Here is an 18,989-nt window from a genome sequence, read left to right on the forward strand (position 1 = left end):
GATTTCTCGCACATAACGGTTGAAATTATACTGATCAACAAATGTTCCTGCAAAACATTCAAGCATAGTCATCCCTTCTACATCTTCTACTTCTATGCCTCCTGCACAATGCCAGAAATTCAGGTATTGTATTGAATATTAATCAAACTAGGGAGAAAACTTCCTAGTACCACTTCCAAATTGACATTATTGGACAGATCTAACCATTCCAACCTTATTAAAATTTTGAAACCTTTGGGTAATGCTTCAATGGAACAACATGAAATTTGTAACCTTAACAATGATTGTAGCTCTCCCATGGGAGGTATATCTTTTAATTTTGAACATTCATGGAGCATCAAAGAAATTAGAGACCTCACGTTTGATAAAGAACGAGGCAAACATATTAACTTATGCTTTTCTGATACACCAAGTGTTGTTAGAGCATTCATGTATGTGAAAAAGCACTCTGGAATATGTCCAATTGAATTGTCAAATAAAAACAAGGTGGACAAGCGCACACAATAACGAGATATGCCCTCTAGAATATTTTTTAGGACAATGATACTTTAACCCATTTTTTTTACTTACTTTTAACTCATCACTTCAATCACTACTAGATCATCACATCACATCACTAAAAAGAATCAAAATAAATTATCTAATGATGATTGAAGTAGTAAATTAAAAGTGGATCAAAAAAAATGGATTAAAAAGTGGGTTAAAATGATCTAATGGTGATTGAAGTAGTAAATTAAATGTCAGATGCCATTTTCATATATTCATTGCATTTTAGCATCATCTTTGCCTCACTCTCCTTCAATGCAATTTTCTTTACCAAATCTTGCATTCTTAATGTGGAATCATGCTCCAACAATAATGAATGATTTATGAGTTCATTCACTATCTTATTTCCATCCTTAAATATTTTCTCCAAACTCCTCTTTCCATTTAAGAGGCCCTTATCAACAAGTATCATAATCAAATCGTCTCTAACAAAAATTTTAGGTAGCAATGCACTATACATGAAACATTTTTTCACATCTTTCTCAGCTAAATTATCATAGTTGCGTCTTAGTACAGTTAAGACTTGTTCCTACATCGCCACTCCCATTTTCAATTTATCAAATTTATCCAGGGCATGTCTCCACTCATTGATGCTAGTTTGTCCTTTTTATGGTTCGAGCCATCACACTTATTGCAAGTGGTAAACCATCACATCTCCTTACAACACATCTTGCAATATCTTGCACTTGAGGGGGAACTTTTGAAGGTGTCCCAAGGTGTCCAAGTTGTAGCAAAAACAACTCCCAAGCTTCTTCATATTGATCATCATCATAGAAAGTCCCACTTCTATCATATTAAGTAAGAGACAATCCATCTCTCGACACACATGTCTCAAGCGACTTGTCATAAGCCTTTACTCCAAAAGGAATTCCCACATTTTTTAGATCGATATATTTCCAAATATCATCCAACATCCAAAAAAAGTATTGTGCTTTTTCGTTTCGCCAACTCTGATGCCAAAATTATTGCTCTACACTTCTCATCATATCCCAAAAGGTTGACCTTTATCATTTCCGCAATTTACTACTAGAATATGAAAATGTTGAAACAACGAGAATTTGTTAGGAAGTAGGCTTTAAGTCTAACTTAACCCCCACAAAATCGATTTGTAAGGAAATGTTTCCACCCCATTTATATACTATGAAATTTCTTTATCTTTAGTAGATGTGAGACTTCCAACACACTCTCTCACGTTAAGGTATATAGATATCGTGCTTAAGACTCGATAAATTTAAATAAACAATAAATATTTAATTAGTAATAATCGTGGATTGGAAGTACCTCTAAGAGAATTAGTTTCTCAAGTTATAATAAAGGAGTAGTGGTAGCTTAAGTGGTTGAGTGTGTTGGATGGTGTTGAAAGGTTTTGGGTTTGAATCTTGGATACATCATTATTGTAATGTTTTAATTATTTATTTTATTTGCACGCTGCTTGGTGGAAAATTGGGTGAACGAGAGTTCGAACGATCTTGATGAACTGATTTTCGTGCAAGGGGATGAGTGGGTTAAGCATGTGGAGATTTTTGGGGTTTACTGTTGAGAGAGAAATCTGGGATTTTTCCCAAAAGCATGCTAAACTCGATTAATATTCATATTCTAAGTATTGTCAGAAAATATACTTTGTAGTCAATGGTTGTGGCACAAAAATTAACTTCAGATTATTTTCAGTTGTATTCTGGGGAACCTCTCTAAATTGGGGAATCAAGAATCTCCAACGTATTCTCAGACATCGACTAAGATTACTTTAGACACGATCTTCAATCGTGGTAAAATGAAACAATTGAAAAGTGATCAACTTGGGAGAGAGTAATATTGAAACTATTGTCATTACCATTGTTATGCACTGCAAATATCTCCTTCAAAGAATAACAACTCAAAGTTTCTATTTTATGGCATTCCTTGATACAAAATTTCTTGAGATGAAAGAACACGCTCCTCGGTGACAAAGATTGTGCTAAATCAACATCTTCCTTACATATTGTAGTTAAACTTTTTAAACAGTTAAGAATAAAAGATTGGAAGTTTTGGATATCACTACAAAAGAAACAAGAATTTTACAAACATACCCAACTCTTTAAGTTTATGCAATTACTAATGTCAATCTTCATCAGAGAAGGAGCGCCATTCCATGACAGGGTAGCACATTCGGGATTCCAACAAGCACAATTGTTCCTGAATGTTTCTTTCCTCATATGTTAGATCAGTAACCAATTGGTTTCAGTGATTAATCTCATTCTTTATAGTTGCTCTCATTCACAATGTACATTGGTATAAATCTTCACTGCACAATTCTCAGAGTTCATGAGATTTGCTAAATTATCAGCCACTGCAGATCATGAACTCATTTTAATCAGACAATTTCTTCAGATCAATTTATTTGTCTGGAAAACTTGTACTATTTTAATTTTTACAAATACGTTAATTTATTAAGAAAAAGTTGAATGTTAAGAAGAGTATTAACGTATTAGGTTGGGTGTGTAAGGCATTTGAAACATAAAATAGTTTATGCATTCTAAAGGCCAAGTCTTGTAACTTTGAATAATCATCGTTGATTGCAACATGCAGCTAACTTGCAAAAGTAGTATTGTATTGTATTCTTATAATTAAACTATCAATACTGTTGAAAGAAAAATCTTAAAAAGAAAAAAACTTAAGAGCTATTATTACGGAAAAGAAACTAAATAAGTTATTAATCTTCTTTTTCTTTTGAACTTCAAACTTCATACTTAATTTCCTGGTAGTGACCAAAAATCAATTGTAAAATGATTTTCTATGAATATCCTTCACATACATCCATTTTCTTTCATTAATTGAGCGATAGTATTCTGATGGAGATCTCAATTTTGTGCAACAATGTTTCAAAATGTTGCATAACACTTAGGATGATCAAAAGTATATTAATATACTCTTTATTTTTTTTCAAAGAATTATCATCTTTTGTAAAGAAAACGTTATTCTATATGGAGTCGATACACATATATATGTTCTTCCACAAACATATTAGTAAACCTCATATTTTTCAAAAAGTAAATAATGATTTTATTTTGTCTATTCAAGAATAATGAACATAAAGACTAAGCGTCTCATCATCTAATCAACACAGTCAAAAATTATAGAGGCAAGTATTCTATTCTGGGTTTACATAATTTGGGACAATCAAAGATGTACGGTCTAAACCCATACTTACATACTAAAATTCTCTCGGACACCGTCTTTATTTGTGGTAAACAATTTACCCACAAAAAGTTCAACTTAGGGAGTGTAATTTTGATACTATCATTGTCATCAGAAGTCACCGCAAATATCTGTTCCATCGAATCACAGTTTGTCACAGTCATAGACTCCAGGTTTTGAAGGTGTGAGACTAAGCTTGATGTCATCAATGTCTTTATTCCATGACATTCGCTAATATCAAAGTATTTGAGTTGAGAGAACATGCCACTAGGAAGCCAAGGTTGTATTAAATTAACAATATCTTTGTTGCATATGGTAGTTAAACTTCCCAGATGAGAAAGTGTCAAAAATTGAAGGCTTTGGATATTAGCGCATAAGGAACAAGATAAAAAACAAGCTCTTCAGTTTTGTGCAATGCTGAATGTTAATTTCCTTCAAAGGAGAAGAATCATCTGATGACAGAGCAGCACATAAGCATACCCATTGGCCATTGTCTTCTACAATAACTTCACAAGGTCTCTCGGGAGGACATATGACAATTCTTCGCAATCTTTGATGCACATAGTTCGACACTTATATTTTTCGGAAAGAAACTCCCGGTTCCAAAATTTCTCCCAATGCCCTTTGTAACTCCGATCTTGATAATGGATAGAATAATTTTGAGGTCCATAAGCACTGTCCCGTGTTTGTTGCACATAACGATTGAGGTTCTCTCGATCGACAAATGCTCCTGCAAAACATTCAAGGAAATTCATCTTCCCTATATCTTCTACTTTTATACCTGAACAACCATAAAGATCTAGATATTGAATATTGGTCAAACTAGGGAGAAAACTTCCTGGTACCAACTCCAAATCGACATTGCTGGACATATCTAGCCATTTCAAGTTTACTAAATTTTCTAAACCTTCCGGTGGTACATGGATGAAACAACCTGAAATATCCAATCTTAGCAATGCCTGTAGATCTCCCAGTGGAGGTATATATTTCAGTTGTGAACAACCATTGAGCATTAAAGAAGTGAGAGTCCTCAAGTTAGACAACGAATGAGGCAAACGTGTCAAGCGATCATTTCTTGATAAATCAAGTGTGGTTAGAGCATTCATGTGCATGAAAAAACACTCTGGAATACGTCTAATTTCATTGTCAAATAAAAGCAAGGTAGACAGACGGGGACAATTAGGAGATGTGCCATCCGGAATTTCTTGTATCTCATTGTTAACCAGAGAAACTACTTCCAAATCAATTGTTCATTCCTCAATGTCAGGTATCTTTTCCATACTTTCATCACATTTTACCATCAAGTTACTACCATTCTCTTTGATGATATTCAAGGCCATTTTCCTCACCAGAGCATGCATCGTTAGCTCCGAATTATCCTCCAAATCCTCCAACAATAAAGAATGATTTATGAGTTTATCCACTATGACATTTGCTTCGTCAAATATTTCTTCCAACCTCCTCTTTCCATTTAACAGTACCATATTAACACGATTCATAATCAAAAGATCTCTTCTTAGAGGATTTGGTAGCAATGCACTATACAAGAAACATTTTTGCACATCCTTTTCAGTTAAATTATCATAGCTACGTCTCAGTACAGTTAAGACTTCTTCCTGCATCTCCACTCCCATTTCCAATTTGTCAAGTTTATTCAGGGCATGTCTCCACCAGTGTATTCTAGTTTCCCCTTTCATTGTTCGAGCCATTACACTGATTCCAAGTGGTAAACCTTCACATTTCCCTACCATAGATCTTGCAATACCCAAAACTTGAGAGGGAAGTGTTGAAGGTGTCCCATGGTCTCCAAGTTTTAACAAAAATAACTCGAAATGATCATCATCAAAAATATTACCATAATTGAAAGGCATCACTCCTATCATATTACTTGGCAGGCAATCCATTTGTCGGCAAACATGTCTCAAACGACTTGTGATGATCAATTTATTACCCTTTATTCGAAGAGGAATTCCGACCTTTTCCATATCAATATATTTCCAAACATCATCCAAAATAAGTACTATATTTTCTCTTTTTTCCAACTCTGACGCCAAAATCACTGCTCTTTCCCTCTCATCATCTCCATAAAGCTTTATTTTTAATATTTCTGCAATGTGTTGTTGCAATTTGAAAATGGTGAAATCATGGGAAACAGTTACCCATACGACATCTTTGAAAGTTTTGGTTCTCTTTATCTCACTTTCCATGTAAGTTGCTAGGAATGTTTTTCCCACTCCCCCCATTCCATGTATGCCAATGATGAAAACTTTATCCTCTCGCAGAAGATCCCACATCTTCTCAACATTTTCCTCAAATTCCCGGCCAACAAATTCATTTGACAACACCAAAGGCATCTCATTATTCAAATGTGGTATTTTTTTTTTTAATTCTTCAACTAAATACATTTGTTCTTGTAGTTCTTCAACTAAATACATCTCATTATTCAGTGTTGTTTTCACTTCGATAGCTCTTTGTTTCATGTCCTGTAGTTCTTTCAACCACCCATCAACTTTTCCCTTGCGCTTCTTGCCACGTGACTCCATCAATTGTAATTGTCCTTGAATGTCCTCTTCCTTACTTGTTAGATCGGATATCAACTCATCACAGTCACTTTCTAAAGTAGTCACAGCACCATGACCATTTTCTGCATCAAGACCTGTTTTATTGTTTTGGTGAAGCTTAGTTCATTTAAGAGTTCTGATATATTATTAAAACAAAAAAGAAAAAAAAATACAAATACATCTTTAAAGCTCTCGTTAAACAGAATTTTATTTGCTAATTTTTCCTTTCATTAATATTAAATCAAAAATTAATATACTACAAGCCAAATCGGTCTTTAGAGGATTTAAATAAGGAGTTTCTAAAAAGAATTCAATTTTTTAATCGATTTATAATAAATTCATCAAAATAATTGTTTAAAATATATATTTTGAAAGTGACAATATTTAGTTAAAATTATTAAATTTTATGCTTTTAGTGAATATATGTTTATTTTAGTTTTTAGTTTTTTACTAATTAATGTTAGTCATTTGTTGATTTTTATTTATCAATATTACATCACGAGATACTTAAAATAAGCAATATCTGGCCCATGAGAAAGACTACTATACTATTGATATAAAATAAATAAAAGTTTAGAATTGGTAAGAAAATTATAGGAACTAAAAGAGAAATTTAAATTTTTGAGTAATAAAAAACTTAATTAGACATGAAAATTTTAAAAAGAAAGCAATTATTCTCAGATGAGAGTGCTTTACAATTCCAATATTCATATATATATATATATATATATATATATATATATATATATATATATATATATATATATATATATATATATATATATATATATATATATATATATATATATATATATATATATATATATATATATATATATATATATATATATATATATCATGTTCACAGTAAGAAATACAAAAAAAAAATGTTGTTTATTTAAAATACATTATAACGTTAAAACACGAAAATCTTTACTGGAGAAATAATAAAATTAAATACTGAAAAATAAATAAAAAGACACCAAGGTACGAGGGTTTTTCACTGTTGAAGCAAATTTGAGAGAGTCGATCTTGGTATTGGAGCACGTTCGTTTTAGATTATTTGAAGGGATATGCAAGAACTTATCTCGGGATGAATGGATTAATACATCCCCTCAAAAGTGCGAAGATACTACATATGATTTGTATACATGACGAAAGTACCCTTACTCTCATTTCCCGTTTCCAAAAGCATGTGGGCAGATTCCTTCGTCTGCCTTCCTCTGCCAGATACCTGAAAAATATTCTTGACCAAGATTCCTTCCTCCATTGTTTATTTTTCGAAGGTCATTTTAAAATGGAAGTAACAATGTGCTTGTGAATGGTGATCTGACTGGTGTTTTGAGAGGTGAGTTATGGGGTGTGTGTGTGTGTGATTGTTGAGTGCATGGAGGGGAAGAAGATGAGGTGGTTCGGGGGTGTGATGGTCGACGAAGAGGATGAACGGGTGGCATGGTTGCCCGCAATGGTGGTTGTGGTGGTGATATGCACTGGTGCAATACCGGTGCTGTAGTATTTTGAGAAGTGGATGGCACCGGTTATGTAACCGGTACCTTGGTTTATAAAGGATGACACCGGTTTCGACACGGTCGTTAGTTTTTTTTTTTTTTACTTTTGTTTTACTTTTTTTTTAAAAAAATTAATTTTTTTTAACTTTATATAACTTTTGTGTAAAATTTAATTATATAAATTTTTTAAATTTAATTGTATAATTGTTTTTACATTCATAAAAATTTAATTTTTTTATTTTAAAATTTTATATAATTTTAATTTTTTTTAATTCGTATTAATTAATTATAATTATTTTATAATATCAAATTACTAAATCATTCTCTTTTTTCATTAAGGATATTTTGGTAACTTTCTAATTCTATCTATTTCTATAATTTATTTTATCTATCATATCAATCAAACCTTTCACTAACTTTCATAAAATTTATCTCTAAATTCACTCAAAAAAATACAAAAAGTCATCCATTCAAATTTAAATAAATTCATCTTCACACTCTCCTTTACATCAATCCTCGTAGGAACACACCCTAAATAAAAACACTTGGGTGAAAAAGAGAAGAAAAATTGTAACTAGAAATGCGTACCTTCTGATAAAAGGGTTAATGATGGACTGTTTTCAGGGTTAGCTGCACCACCAACCATTTCTACCATCCCTTGATCACCTTCAACCACTTCAATGCAATAAGCGATGTACATAAAAAGAAAATCTATTCATTTCTCAAACTTCCACTAAAATCAAGAAAACTAAAGCTAGTAATTAAGGTGGGTATGTTTGACAAGACATATAATCTCTAACACAAACAATGGAACTGATGATTGAAAAATAAAAATCAAACTATGTTGTCTCACCTTAAAAAGTACAAAACCCAAGATGAGAGAAGGAAATAAACAAGACAAGATAAATAAACATGTAACAGAAGTTACATACCTCCTCCTAATGATGATAATTGTACTCCTCCATGGTTAATTGAACGACCATCAGTCATTTCCTCGGTCCTTTCACCAGCTTTAACACATGAGATAATTAAAAACATTAAATATCACGATATATGTATATGTATTATATACAAACTCGAGTGATTATTTTCTTTTTCTTACAATTTTATTTTTAAATATATGGTTATCATTTAGAAAAAATATAAATTATATTAAACACTTCTGCAAACGAAAAAATTATTTAAAATTTTTAATAATAAATTATTTAATATTGAAAAGATAAAAAATGTGCTGAAATAGTTAAAATTAGAGAAAATTATGATTTAATTATTAGAATCAATATCATAAATATTAATATTTATGTCAATAATATTATTTTAATATCTCTAATTGATATTATGTCCTGTATTATTTTTTATTTGTTCAGCCATCATTATCAATTATTTTCAATTAATTTTTATATTGTTTATGGTATTCAAGATGATTTTATTATAAAGATTATGATTATATTATATTATGTTTATATAAACATAGCATCTACTACATTTCTCTCTTTTAATACGTGATCAAGAAAAAATAGTGATATATCAAAATATAACATAAATAATATCATTTTATTTAATTAATTTGTATTATAAAAATGACTGTATAAAGTGACACTAAAAATTGTATAGGAACCAAGTTTTATTATGTTGAAATGTTTAGAGGATTTTTTTTACATTTTTTTCCTCTTTGAGAATTTTTTTTTATATATTGCTGTCGATGGATTAAGTAAAAACATTAATAAATAACCTTTGAAAAAGTTACGATACAATCAAAAATTTGAACATTTAAATAGGATGCACAAAAAAGAGTGGGTGAGTGAATGAGAAATGAGAAATAGTTGTACCTGGTGATGTATCGATAACAGCATTCATGTGTTGTTCGGAATGATTTGAAGATGTTGTATCATTAAGGGGAGGGGAGCATTTACGAATGCCTCCTGTTCCCTTAATATGTGCTTCAATTCTTGAAACTCCTCCTTTAAATTTATGTCCGCATTTCTTACACTTCAATTTACCATCTTTTTCTTCATCAACTTCGTTCCAGTAGTGATCATGTTTTGGTCTACCCATTATTACTATATTTCCTATATCCACACAATGAAATATAATTAATATTCATTTCATCCACAGTTGGAAAGTGGGATCACGTTTCTTAATCAAATCTCATCTTCACCACCTCAAACAGGTTTAAGGCTACTGACAGAGGCTTTAATGAATGTGTCATCAACTGCAAAAACAGTAGTGCGTTCTGCTTTGGGCATAATAACATGATTTTTCAATTCACATTTCAAGCATGCTCCGGACCTATTCTATCCCCCGCTCTCACTGAGAAGGGAATATCATGGGAAACTCAAGTGTATAATCCCATAATGAGTGGATATGAGTGAGATGAGCAATATATAACAAACAAAATCCATAAATCTAATGTCTAAAAGTTCTGGATTTAAGATGTGTCAGATCTCTTATTTATGAAGTACTTCACGACTCAGGACTCGTCAGATTCAAGTCTTTCCCCAGAGGACATGGTTATCCTGCAGGTGAATCGTTTCTTCTGGGGTTTGGTTGAAGGGATAACTATTTATAAGGAATTAATTTAGTTTAAATTCGATTCAAACAGGTAAGAAGCATTCAAGTATAAAATAAAACGAGGGCAATAATTTTCATTGGAAAATCAGAGAAGAATAAAGAAATTACCCAATAAAGCCCTTCTTCCAGGTGTTAATTACTGAATACGCAGCAACCTACTCTCTTTCAATATAAATCTCGCAGATTTTATAATATTATTATGTAGGCTGTTCAAGGGTTGGTCTCGGTCCAAGGAGAGATAGTTTCGCCGAAATTTCCTGGAAATTACACATACACCCTCATAAGTCATAAAGTAGCCGTGTCATGACCAAGACCAAACAATATTTCGCTGGACCCATTAGCATTGATCGAAAGTCTTTCCTTATATGTGTATGATACTTTAAGTCACTTCTTTTAATTTATTTTTAATTTATTATTTTCATCATCATGAGATCATCGTATCATATTATTACAAAAAATTAAAATAAATAATCTAAAAATATAAAGAATTTTCATGGAAACATCAGAGAAGAGAAGGGAATTGCCGAATAAAGCCCTGCTTCCAGGTGTTTGATTATTGAATACATACTATTGATATAAAATAAAGAAAAGTTTAGAATTGGTAAGAAAATTATAGGAACTAAAAGAGAAATTTAAATTTTTGAGTAACAAAAAACTTAATTAGACATGAGAATTTTAAAAAGAAAGCAATTATTCTCAAATGGGAGTGCTTTACAATTCCAATATATACATATATATATATATATATATATATATATATATATATATATATATATATATATATATATATATATATATATATATATATATATATATATATATATATCATGCTCGCAGTAAGAAATAAAAAAAAAATGTTGTTTATTTAAAATACATAATAACGTTAAAACATGAAAATCTTTACTGGGGAAATAATAAAATTGAATATTGAAAAATAAATAAAAAAATACTAAATAAAAACACTTGGGTGAAAAAGAGAAGAAAAATGGTAACTAGAAATGCGTACCTTCTAATAAAAGGATTAATAATGGACTGTTTTCAGGGTTAGCTGCACCACCAACCATTTCTACCATCCCTTGATCACCTTCAACCACTTCATTGCAATAAGCTATGTACATAAAAAGAAAATCTATTCATTTCTTAAACTTCCACTCAAATCAAGAAAATTAAAGCTAGTAATTAAGGTAGGCATGTTTCACAAGACATATAATCTCTAACACAAACAACGGAATTGATGATTGAAAAATAGAAATCAAACTATGTTGTCTCACCTTAAAAAAAATACAAACACAAGATGAGAAGAAGGAAATAAACAAGATAAATCTGTAACAAAAGTTGCATACCTTCTAATGATGATGACTGTATAACTCTTCCATTGTTAATTGAACTACCAACGGTATCAGTCATTTCCTCGGTCCTTTCACCCACTTTAACACATGATATCATTAAAAACATTAAATATCACCATATATGTATATGTATTATATACAAACTCGAGTGACTATTTATTTTTTCTTAGAATTTTCTTTCTTAAAAAATGATATGGTTATCTTTTAGAAAAAAAATCTAAATTATATTAAACACTTCTACGAACGAAAAAAATTATTTTAAATTTTTATTAATAAATTATTTAATATTGAAAAGGATAAAAAAATGGGCTGATATAGTTAATACGTGATCAAGAAAAAATAGTGATATATAAAAATACAACATAAATAATATCATTTTATTTAATTAATTTGTATTGAAAAAATGACTGTATAAAGTGACACTAAAAATTTTATAGCTTAAAGGATTTTTTTTTTTTTTTTACATTTTTTTCCTCTTTGAGATTTTTTTATATATTGCTGTCGATGAATTAAGTAAAAACATTAATAAATAACCTTTGAAAAAGTTACGATACAATAAAAAATTTGAACATTTAAATAGGATGCACAAGAAAGAGTGGGTGAGTGAATGAGAAATGAGAAATAGTTGTACCTGGTGATGTATCGATAACATTCATGTGTTGTTCGGAATGATTTGAAAATGTTGTATCATTAAGGGGAGGGGAGCATTTACGAATGCCTCCTGTTCCCTTAATATGTGCTTCAATTCTTGAAACTCCTCCTTTAAATTTATGTCCGCATTTCTTACACTTCAATTTACCATCTTTTTCTTCATCAACTTCATTCCAGTAGTGATCATGTTTTGGTCTACCCATTATTACTATATTTCCTATATCCACACAATGAAATATAATTAATATTCATTTCATCCACAGTTGGAAAGTGGGATCACGTTTCTTAATCAAATCTCATCTTCACCACCTCAAACAGGTTTAAGGCTACTGACAGAGGCTTTAATGAATGTGTCATCAACTGCAAAAACAGTAGTGCGTTCTGCTTTGGGCATAATAACATGATTTTTCAATTCACATTTCAAGCATGCTCCGGACCTATTCTATCCCCCGCTCTCACTGAGAAGGGAATACCATGGGAAACTCAAGTGTACAATCCCAGAATGAGTGGATATGAGTGAGATGAGCAATATATAAGAAACAAAATCCATAAATCTAATGTCTAAAAGTTCTGGATTTAAGATGTGTCAGATTCGTCAGATTCAAGTCTCTCCTTAGAGAACATGGTTATCCTGCAGGTGAATCGTTTCTTCTGGGGTTTGGTTGAAGGGATATCTATTTATGAGGTATTAATTTAGTTTAAATTCGATTCAAACAGGTAAGAAGCGTTTAAGTATAAAATAAAACGAGGAAAATAATTTTCATGGGAACATCAGAGAAGAGAAGGGAATTACCGAATAAAGCCCTGCTTCCAGGTGTTTGATTATTGAATACAGCAACTTACTCTATTTTAATATATCAAATTTCGTTTCAAAATTTTGGAGTGAAAATGCATCTAAGTTGGGTGTTGGGGGTGTTGAAGGGATATCTCTTTCTGAGGTGTTAAATTAGTTTAGATTTCATTCAAACAGGTAAGAAGTGTTTAAGCAATCATTCACAACACCCGTTAACTTTGATTTTCAACTGAGTACCCAACTATCACGAAATGCAAAATTATAGAAATAAGGTAAAGTAAAACCAATACAAAAATGGATCATGGAGCAATAATTTTCATTGGAAGATCAGAGAGAAGAAAGAGGGAATTACCGAATAAAGCTCTCTTCGAGGTGGTTGATTACTGAATGCTGCAATGTACTCTTTTAATATATAAAATTTTTGTTTCAAAATTTAGGAGTGATCTGAGAAACAAAGAGCAAAAAAGAAAGATGAAAATGCATATGCAATTGGGTTGGATTCAGTCTGTGGTATTATTTATTATAAGGGTTGGACTCGGTTCAGAGACAGTTGCCTCATTAAAGTAACCAAACAATAACTCGTTGGACCCCATTATCTTGACTCATAAGTCTTATAGCATGCCTCATAAGTCTTCCTTCATAAATGAGGCAAAAAACGTATTTCTCATTTTATTTTATTAGTTTGCTATTCTGTCAGCAAATCCTAGATAGGTGAAGTTACCAGGGACGTCCATGAAAAATTACAAAATTCAAAACATTGACGTAATTAAACTTAATGACATCAAAAGTAAGTCGGAGATATATGGCATTTCAACATGCAGAACGGTAATTACAAAGAAAGACAATGTTTTATTTGATCCATCTCCAGAGTTTAGAAATCCAAGTCTCATTCGTTACGGACTGAATATAGATAAAAAAAATTTAAAAATATATAAGAAAATAAAACTTCCAAATCCAATGTTTTAAAATTTTAAATAGAATGCGGTATGTAATCTTTTCTATGAACGTGATTTTTCCCTGATGTTTGGTTGCACATCTTTTATATATATATATATATATATATATATATATATATATATATATATATATATATATATATATATATGTAAGTATGTATGTGTGTGTGATTTTTCACTTCGGTGATTCTAAAACTCATTTTGAATTTTGATGATGTTCAATTCAGCCAAAAACTATAAAGTACAAAAAATTGCAGCGTAAATTATGATTTTATGCGCCGTGTTAGATTCGGAAGTGTTACAACTCATACATGGTATTTTACAAGAATAAATACATTGCTGTATGTAACAAATAACCTAATTTACAAAGAATAGAAAGGGCTTTAGCAAGCAACATGATGTTAGGAGAATGGTAACAAAAATAGTACAAAAGTGATTTACACCATTAGACATCATGACCCGCCAGAAAACTGAAGTTCAAGATGCACTGACAAGCATCAACGCGTTGTGTTGTGTACATGAATCAAAATTTGTGCAATCCTTTAAGTGTGAGTGAGTGGTGTGATTCAAACGTTCCAAGGACCAGTTTTGTTTTGGAAAAACATGGTGTGATTCAAACGTTCCAAAGTCCTCCTTCTCAAGTGCTTCAACAAAGGTCGAGCCTAGAAACAAGTTTGTTAACTATTAAAATAGCAATTTATTTACATTTGCATCTGTTTGGTAATCCATTTCCTTCTCTTGTTTTTTTAATTTATCAAACCTATCAAATCATTTAATAACTTCCTTAAATTATTTTTCTCGCATTTCTTTTCTTTTATCATCACCTTTTCCTTAATTCAAAAAGTGCAACTCTTGGACTTTGACCATTTCTTTATTTTCTAAAAATTGCATTATTTTAATTTGATACAAATATGTTAATTTATTAAGGAGAGTATTTAAGTATTATGGTTGAGTGCCTAGATAAATCAAGCTAAGGCAGTTGAAACAAAATATATAGTTTTATGCATCATGAATGATTTTTTTACATTCATTCGATTCGAATTAGTCGTATAAATTTGTTGACTTTCTAGAGATGTTTCTTCTTGTACTTTATAACCTTTTGGGACATCTTTCATTCATTTTAGAATATAAAAGATTTATTCTAAGTAGTCCATTGTAAAATTGACGAGAGATGCTAAAAAGTTTTACAGATAAATTCCTTTTTATATATAACGGTGAATAATTCATGGAAATTAAGCTAGATTTGCAATACATAAGGGTGAAGTAGGTTGTGATATGCAATATAGATGTGTGCAATTCAATGCATAGAAGTAGCTCATTCTAAAATTGACTAGAGATGCTCTAAATTAATTTTGCAGCTAAGTTCCTTTTTATAACGGTGAATTGGGTTGTGATATGCAATATAGATATTGGTAATCCAATGCATGCTTAAGGTTCTCATATGGTGGTGATAACTGTGGTTTGGAGTCATAAACGTTGAAAATAAAAAAACACCAAAGATTTTACTTTGAATGTGATGGAAACATATATATCTTGCTAATTTGAATAATCACTTACGATTGCAACATGAAGTAACTTGCAAGACCCTTTACAATTCCCGTGGTATGGGCTTTCTTTATAGATTTCGTTTGTAATACAGAACATCTTATACTTTGTCTGAAGCAAAAGGAAGCTTCTTTCTGCACCCCTTTTTTTTCTTCGTGCATCCCATAATTTTGAAAATATCCATATTACTCTTGTGGGTGTATCTGTGGTGGTTGGTTTTCTTCTCTTCCTCCCCACGCTTGTGGTTGATCTGGCGGTGGCAATCTTAATAAACCTGATTCTCATATAGAGCAACGAAGTTGATGCAGCGAAATGATACATATATTTTTTAGCAAACTAATGATTATGAATTTGATTTTACTGTCCCTCGATCTAACAACTTAAACGATAACTTTGTTTCTGAAAATAACATTGCACATGCACAAAACAATGATCATCCTGGTAGATTGAATGAACATGACAATGTTAACACTCAACAAAATTTCGATGCAGCTTAGAGTAAAACTATCCTATAAGGTTTACTAGATACAAAATCACCTTATAAAGTGAGATTCACATTAATTTATATATATTATAAACTCATCTTATTTTCAATCAATTTGATATTTCTAACACATTTCTTAACGTTAAGATATTTAGAATTTAGGATTTAAGGTATTTACGTGTCAAATATAAAACTGGACATTAATGAGTGAGTCAATAACAATTCAATAGTAGGTGGTATGAGAAATTCAACAAATAATAAATTTTTCAAAGATGAAGAGGACCCACAAAAGAAAAAAGAGTAAACCAAAGTCTATGGAAGTGCAAGAAGGAAAAAAAAGAAAGGAAAGAGTAAGTTGTACAAACAAAATTTTCAAAGATTAGGAATTCCTATAATTTTAAAAGCGTTAGAGCTTTTGGATCTGATGAAGAGTTCTTTGGACCAAAACTAGGCATAATAAGCTCAATTGATTTGAATAATTGTGGAATAAATTTGGTTATCGTGAAGGTTGAAAAAAATTGGATAAAAAGTAAATAAATTAAAAATATAAAAAATTAAAACTTGTTTAGAATATCTAAAGTAAAAGAGATAAAAATTAAAACTTTTAAGAATAACGAATTCCATCGGATAAAGAAAAACACCATCTAAAACTTATTTAGCATTCAAATTTTAAATAAAGAAAAATCTAATAACTCTAACCACACTGGTTCCTCAATTTTAAAATTGAAGTAGTCTTTTAACCTTACAACACATGTTAAAAAATGTTCAATTAACACAAATTAAAAATATATATATTCTCCATTTTTCAACTCCTTTTGTTTCTCTTCAATATTTTATTAATTTCTTATAATTATGCCAACGATATTGCAGAAAAAAAAAACTAACTATTATTAAAGAAAAAAAATAAAAAAATAAACTCAATAAATGATTAATGTTCTTTATTTACAGGACCCAAACTTCATACTTAAATTCCTTCACATACATACATTTTTTTTATACATGCATTTTTTTTTGTAACAGTTATTTTTCTTTCACTCACTGAGTTATAGTATTATTTCTACTACAACGATGGAGATGCTCTGTTTTGTGTAGCCTCAAATATTTCAAAATGTTGCATAACACTTTGTATGATCAAAAGTATTCTAATATTTTTCGTTTCAAAAAATTATCATATTGCAATACCAAAATATATATTCTTCCACAAACCTATTGGTAAAGCCATCATACTTTTTTCAAAATGTAAATCATGAATTTCTTTTCTCTTTACAAGAATAATGAATATAAAAACTAAACATTATTTGAATCAACACAATCAATCCACACATTCTATTATGGGTTTACACAAATTGGGACAACCATGGATAGCTTTCAATTGTGGTAAAGATTTTACTTCCAAGTTGGTCAATTTAGGAAGTGTAATTTTGTTACTATCTGTCAGGTTTTACAGAGGGGGTTTCACCGGGGAGAACAACACCAATGAGACCTGAGCCCAACCACATAAGACACTGACACCACTTTCAACCCAAAACCTTAAGGCGATGGGTTTATGGGCCTTGATCCTTATATGGTGCTCTACTTTCTCAATTCTGGTCAATGTGGGACTTAGACTCACACTTGGATTCCTAACACTATCACCATAAGTCATTGCAAATATCTGTTCTATTGAATTGCAAAATTCTACAATTATGGACTCCACATTTTGAAGTTGTGGCACTAAGTTTGATGTCATCAACGTCTTTATTTTGTGACATTCACTAATAGAAAAGGTTTTGAGATACGAGAACATGCTTATCGAATGCAAAGGTTGCATTAAATTAGCAATGTCTTCCTTGCAGATGGCAGTTAAACTTTCCAAATGAGAAAGTGCCAATTATTGAGGGTTGATATCAGCACATAAAGAACATGATAAATAGAAGGATTAAGTATGTTTTTAGTCTTTGAACCTTGACTCAAAATTGGAATTCGTTCCTGGTCGAAACTTTGATAAATTTTTATCCCTAAACTTTAAAAATGAATGAATATAGTCCTTTTAATCCAATTTTGTGAACTTTTTTTTAGGTTTCGAACGCATTTCTCAGTAGATATTGAGCCAATAATATGTCAAACAGAGTAAACAACTCCAATATTAACATGAAACACATCCCACCTGTTGAAAAAGAGTCAACATAATTGGGTTAAAAGGACTATATTCATTCATTTTTAAAGTTTAGGACCAAAATTTATCAAAGTTTCAACCAGAGACGAATTCTAATTTTTGACCAAAGTTCAGAAACTAAAATCATACTTAACCCTAAATAAAACAAACTCTTCAGTTTTGTGCAATGATTAATGTCAATTCTCTTAAAAGGAGAAGGATCATTTAATGACAGAGCATCACATAAGGATACCCATTGAACATTGTAATGGCTTGTTGGTTGTGCATATGCTTGATAAATTGAGTGAATGATAGTTCAAATCTTGGCTAGTGCTAAATAGTTTATTTTTTTATGTTTGGAATTATTTTTGCTATGTGTAGAGAATTTTGTGACACTGTTGGGCTTTCTATGAATTTACATATTTTCGTTTGAATGTGAGATGTTATAAATAGTTGAGAATTGTCATGGAAGACATGATCTTGATGAACTGATGATTGCAGATCATGAACTCATATTTTAATCAGACCATTTCTTTAGATCAATTTATTTGTCTGGAAAAATTGTACTATTTTAATTCTTACAAATAAGTTAATTTATTCAGAAAAAGTTGAGTGTTAAAAAGAGTATTAAAGTATTATAGTTGGGTGCGTAAGGCATTTGAAACATAAAATAGTTTATGCATTATAAATTATTTTTATATATTCATTGAATTATCA

At 30.6% G+C, this 18,989-nt stretch overlaps 1 protein-coding gene across 1 annotated transcript; it reads right to left on the minus strand.

Moving 5' to 3' along the window:
* Positions 1–4,943: 4,943 nt before the first annotated feature.
* LOC114184161 (disease resistance protein RFL1-like) lies at positions 4,944–13,159 on the minus strand. Its single transcript, XM_028071423.1, has 5 exons — positions 13,154–13,159; positions 12,341–12,577; positions 8,722–8,799; positions 8,378–8,464; positions 4,944–6,376 (listed from the first exon to the last, which is right to left on the minus strand). Exons 2-5 carry the CDS (start codon positions 12,561–12,563, stop codon positions 4,971–4,973), a joined length of 1,794 nt encoding a protein of 597 aa, XP_027927224.1. The 5' UTR covers positions 12,564–12,577; positions 13,154–13,159; the 3' UTR covers positions 4,944–4,970.
* Between the last annotated feature and the right edge of the window lie 5,830 nt (positions 13,160–18,989).

The sequence above is a fragment of the Vigna unguiculata genome, chromosome 5, assembly GCF_004118075.2.
Source record: "Vigna unguiculata cultivar IT97K-499-35 chromosome 5, ASM411807v1, whole genome shotgun sequence".
In the NCBI taxonomy this organism is placed as follows: domain Eukaryota; kingdom Viridiplantae; phylum Streptophyta; class Magnoliopsida; order Fabales; family Fabaceae; genus Vigna; species Vigna unguiculata.